The sequence below is a fragment of the Artemia sp. Qi Xiang Cuo genome, unplaced genomic scaffold (assembly GCF_049724085.1).
Source record: "Artemia sp. Qi Xiang Cuo unplaced genomic scaffold, ASM4972408v1 HiC_scaffold_3129, whole genome shotgun sequence".
In the NCBI taxonomy this organism is placed as follows: Eukaryota; Metazoa; Arthropoda; class Branchiopoda; order Anostraca; family Artemiidae; genus Artemia; species Artemia sp. Qi Xiang Cuo.
In genome coordinates, this window is record NW_028300524.1 from 32,632 (window position 1) to 38,080 (window position 5,449).

At 39.1% G+C, this 5,449-nt stretch overlaps 1 protein-coding gene across 1 annotated transcript; it reads right to left on the reverse strand.

The window, feature by feature from the left end:
* LOC148938564 (uncharacterized) lies at positions 1 to 1,385 on the reverse strand (the record flags this gene model as incomplete). The annotated part of the gene is made up of 1 exon (XM_089107696.1): positions 1 to 1,385. A coding segment is annotated over exon 1 (1,086 nt), but the record flags the coding sequence as incomplete, so codon positions are not given.
* Between the last annotated feature and the right edge of the window lie 4,064 nt (positions 1,386 to 5,449).

Sequence of the window (5,449 nt, forward strand, 5' to 3'; positions counted from 1 at the left end):
CTGGTTGTCCACTTTAGCTCCATGATGTAAAAGTAGCCCAGTAGCTGTTTCATTTTTACTAATATGTCGATTCTTAGCAGCAATATGAAGAGGGGTTACACAATCTTTTCCCTTAGAATCAACATTAGCACCTCTATCTAGAAGTATTTTGATAACTTCTGTCGTACCTTTTTCAGCAGCAAAGTGCAATGGAGTAAACCCTTTTCGCCGCCTTGAATTACATATATAATCAACACAGGCTCCATATTTTAGAAGAAGCTCTACTATTTGTACACATCCTGTCTGAGCAGCAGCATGCAATAAACCTGTGCCATTAATGTCTCTGGAATCTACGTTAGCTCCGTATTTTAAAAGTAGCTCAGTAATTCCAATATTTTTATTTTCAATTGCATTACAAAGTGGAGTTTTGCCACATTTATTCTCAGCATCAATTCTAGCACCTCTATTTAAAATCATTTCAACAATTTCCATACGACCACTCATAACACCACAATGAAGAGGAGTAGACTTTTTTCTGCGGACTTTTTTCTGGACTTTTTTCTGGAGAGGACTTTTTTCTGCTTCTACATCAACATTAGGTCTTCTACTTAAAAGCAAAGCAACAATTTCTGTGTTTCCGTTTTGAGCAGCAATATGAAGCAGTGTGTAGCCTCTTTTTGAAGTTGAAGTAAGTGCACAATCAACAGGAGCTCCAAATTCTAAAAGAAGTTCAGCAATTTCGGTAAAACCCTTTCTGGCCGCAACATGAAGAAGACTTGTACCATCATTGTCTCTCTCATTAACATCAGCTCCATTCTTTAACAGGCATGCAGTAATTTCTATTTTTTTATTTTTAACCGCGTAGTCAAGTGGAGTTTCACCTTTGCTAGTTTTTGCATCAATTCTAGCCCCTCTGTCTATCATCATCTGAACAACTTCTTCATCACAAAACTGAGCAGCATTATGAAGAGGAGTTATATGAGGCTTTTTAGTTTTCCTGTTAACTTTTGGCAGACCAAAAACACTGATTAGCTCCTTAACTCTTTCTAGTTTACCTTCGCGAACTGCAGAATATAAACTGCTCCAGTTATTTTGATTATCTTGCATATTCGCTTTAATCCTTACTGTCAGGTGTAAAGATGTTGACTAATGTCTATTGATTAACCACTGATTGTTGATTATTTATTGATTAAACACTGATTAAACACATGATTAAACACTAGTCAATTATTGCTCTCGAGCCGAGTTTCCATTCCAAGGAGTCTTTTTACTGGTCATTTCAATCGCTTCAAAGGTTGAGGGATTGACTTGTGGCTCCAAGATCTGTTTTGAGATACTGATGGATTTCATTGGCTAAAGCAGCTTCCCCTGAAAGCTACATTTGCTCCAACATGCAGCTTGTTAGTTATCCTCTAAAAAAGGGAAAATGACTATAATTCATTAAATTCTGATCGTTTTTTAAAATAATGCTGGGAAATCCGGGTCTCTCTCCATGGAAAATTCCCTTCCCCAAGAATTCCCTTCCGACATTTTGTACATAGGAGCTTGAAACCACTACAGTAGGTTTCTCAGGTATGCTAAATCTGATGGTATGATTTTCATTAAGATCAATTGATGTTTTGTGGATGCTACCCCCTTTTTCAAAAATGGAGGAAAATTTTCTCAGTCCCGTAACTTTTGATGGGTACAATAAAATTTGATGAATTTGATATATTTTGAACAAGCATTAAAATTTGATTCTTTTGATGTATCTATTTATCTATACTTCCCAAGGAATTCAACCCCCCCCCCCCCAACCACCTACTCCTTGTCTCTTTCTTAGACCCCTTGTCCCCAACCCCTTGTCTCTTTCTTAGAACTAATTCTGTATTTGTATGAAGACTCAATGAGAGTTGGGACGTTTTGGTATTAAAATGCACCCTCTTAGGCATCTCCTTCCCTCCTTAAATAGCCAAAATATTTTTAAGAAATGTACACAGTTCACTGTCTTAGCTAAATTCTTGTTTTTTACAATTCCAAACATTTGCATGAAAGGGCTTTAAACCTGTAAAATGGAGTTCCATGATTGTTTTGTATTAAGAGAAAAGAGGGAGCTGATAAAACTCATTTACAACACTATCAAAATCTGGGACTGTATTATTTTTTAATCCTTTTAATACTGTCACTAATTCTTCGTCACAAAATAAACCTTCCTTCAATACCAATGTGTCACAAACGTCTACATTCTTTTCTATATCTTTTCAAACTCTATCACGGTTCAACCTATTCTCAGTGTTCCTGGGTAGAAGGAATATTTGGCTTGTAACCATAATTAGTTTACCAGGGATGGAGTGCTTTGGAAGATGCTGAAATAGCTCATTCAAGTGGTAAGAAAATTTTTTGTCCATGAAAAGCACAGTATAAATATATATATAAGAAGTAGCGAAAAGTTAGTTCAAAAATGGGACACATCAAAGATCTTCCATAATCCCACTGGTTCTAGGCGTTTACACCCCCGGCGATGACCCCCCTCCTGAAAAATACCCCCCTCGGAAATACACCCCCCTTGGAAAATACACCCCCCTTGGAAAATACCCCCTGAATATATCCCCCGCAGTAAATCCCCCCCCCCACGGAAAATAACCCCCTCCCCTGGTGGAAATTAAGGCTTTCCAAATTTGAGAATTTTATTTGAGTTTTATTTTTTTTATTTCAATAGGGGGAACGAATTTTGGTACTTGTGTTTTATGAGCCACTCACTCAAGTTTACGCTGTATAAAATTCGATAACGCCCCAGTTTTTTTGTTAATTTTTCGTTACTTTACAAATAAATTTGGGCTATATATTTGCATATTATGGGGGGGGGGCTAAAGTATAACGGGTCTGCATGCAAAATGTATTTGGTACAATTATTCTGCATATTAGATAGATATATAGAAAAGTATATTTTAAAGCCAAATATACGGCCGTGAACATAGTAAACTAACATAATGAAAGGCACACATAACATAAACGTTGATCAGCGATCATAGGCAGCGCAATAGCGCTGCCTAAGTAAAGAACGATGTGGACACAATGTATTATTTATTTTTCTTTTTTCTTCTCCATACCCGGGCACTTCGTATCGGAGGAGTTGTCGTAGAAACTTAGAAAAGGGCTCATTCGATGGGAAATTGGAGTGGCTAGTGCCCTTTTTAATAGTCGAAAGACATAGGAGGGCAACTAGCCTCCCCCCTCCCCCACGCCCATCATTCCTCCAAACATATCCAATCAAAATTTTGAGATAGCCATTTTGTTCAGCGTAGAAAATATCTTTTTGAGGAGGACACTCCCCCACAACCCTCGGGACAAGGGTTTTAAGTTATGCCCTGGGGGCATATAAGGTTTTTATAGAAGGCGTTGTCGTAGAAACTTCAAAAAAGGCTCATTCGATAGGAAATTCAAAGGGCTAGGGCAATTTTTAATAGTCGAAACTGATTGGAGGGCAACTAGCACCCCCACACCCATCATTCCGCCAAACACATCCAATCAAAATTTGCAGGTATTCATTTTGTTCAGCGTAGTTGACTTCCATATAGAAATTATCATATTGAGGATGACACTGCCCCATAACCCTCAGGGGCAAGGGTTTTAAGTTATGCCCTGGGGGCATATAAGGTTTTTATAGAAGACGTTGTCGTAGAAAATTCAAAAAGGCTCATTCGATTGGAAATTCAAAGGGATAGTGCCCTTTTTAATAGTCGAAAGTGATTGGAGGGCAACTAACCCCCTCTCACGCCCACCTTTTCCCCAAACACATCCAATCAAAATTTTGAGATAGCCATTTTATTCAACGTAGTTTGAAGTTGTGTAAATTAGGTCTCTGAGGATGACATCCCCCTCACAGCCCTCAGGACAAGGGTTGTAAGTTATGCCCTGGGGCATATAAAGTTTGTATAGAACGCGTTGTCGTAGAAACTTCAAAAAGGGCTCAATCGATTAGAAATTAAAATGTCCAGTGCGCTTTTTAATAGTCGAAAGTAATTGGAAGGCAACTAATACCCCTTCCACGCCCACCATTTCCCCAAACACATCCAATCAAAATTTTGAGATAGCCATTTTTTCCCACGCAGTTTAAAGTTCAGTAAATTATACGTTTGAGCAGGACACTCTCCCCACAGCCTTCTGGGCAAGGTTTATAAGCTATGCACTGGGGGCATATAAGTTTTTATTGAAATGTTTGTCCTAGAAACTTGAAAAAAGGCTCAATCGATTGGAAATTCAAAGGGCCAGTGCACTTTTTAATAGTTGAAAGTGATTGGAGGGCAACTAGCCCCCCTCTCTCGCCCACCCTTTCCCCAAACATATCAGTCTTCTGGGCAAGGGTTATAAGTTATGCTCTCGGGGCAGATAAGGTTTTTATTGAAATCTTTGTCGTAGAAACTTGAAAAAGAGCTCATTCAATTGTAAATTCAAAGGGTTAGTGCCATTTTTAATAGTCGAAAGTGATTTGAGGGCAACTAATCCCCCTCTCACGCCCACCTTTTCCCCAAAAACATCCAATCAAAATTTTTAGATAGCCATTTTATTCAACGTAGTTGAAAGTAGTGGAAATTAGGTCTTAAAGGATGACAACCCATCTCCCCTCACAACCCTCAGGGCAAGGGTTGTAAGTTATGCCCTGGGAGCATGTAACGTTTTTATAGAAAGCGATGTTGTAAATACATCAAAAAGGGCTCATTCAATTGAAAATTATAAGAGCTAGTGCCCTTTTAATAGTCGAAAAAGATTGAAGGGCAACTAACCCCCCTGTCACGCCCACCATTTCCCCAAACACATCCAATCAAAGTTTTGAGATATCCATTTTGTTCAACGTAGTCGAAAGTCCTGGAAATTAGGTCTTATAGCATGATAACCACATCAGAGCCCTCAGTGCAAGGGTTGTACGTTATGCCCTGGGGGCATATAAGGTTTATATAGAAGGTTGTTGTAGAAATTTCAAAAGGGGCCCATTTGATTTGAAATTGAAATTGCCCTTTTTAATAGTCGAAAGTGATTGGAGAGTATTTAACCCCCCTCTCACGCCCACCATGTCCCCCAACACAGCCAATCAAAGTTTAGAGATAGGCATTTTGTTCAACGTAGTTGAAAGTTCGGGAAATTATGTATTTAAGGATGACAAACCCCCCAGAGTCCCCAGGGCAAAGGTTGTAAGTTATGCCCTAGGGGCATATACGGTTTTTAATGATAGAGTTGTCGTAAAAACTTCAAAAGAGGCCCATTCAATTGGAAATTGAGAGGGCTAGTGCCCATTTGAATAGTTGAAAGTGATTGGAAGGTAAGTAACCCCCCTCTCACGCCTACCATTTCCTCACACATCCAATCACAATTTTCAGATAGCCATTTTGTTCAACATAGTAGAAAGATCTGAAAATTAGATCTTTGAGGATGACAACCCCCCCCCCAGCCCTCAGGGCAAGGGTTGTAACTTGTCCCCTGGGGGCATGTAAGG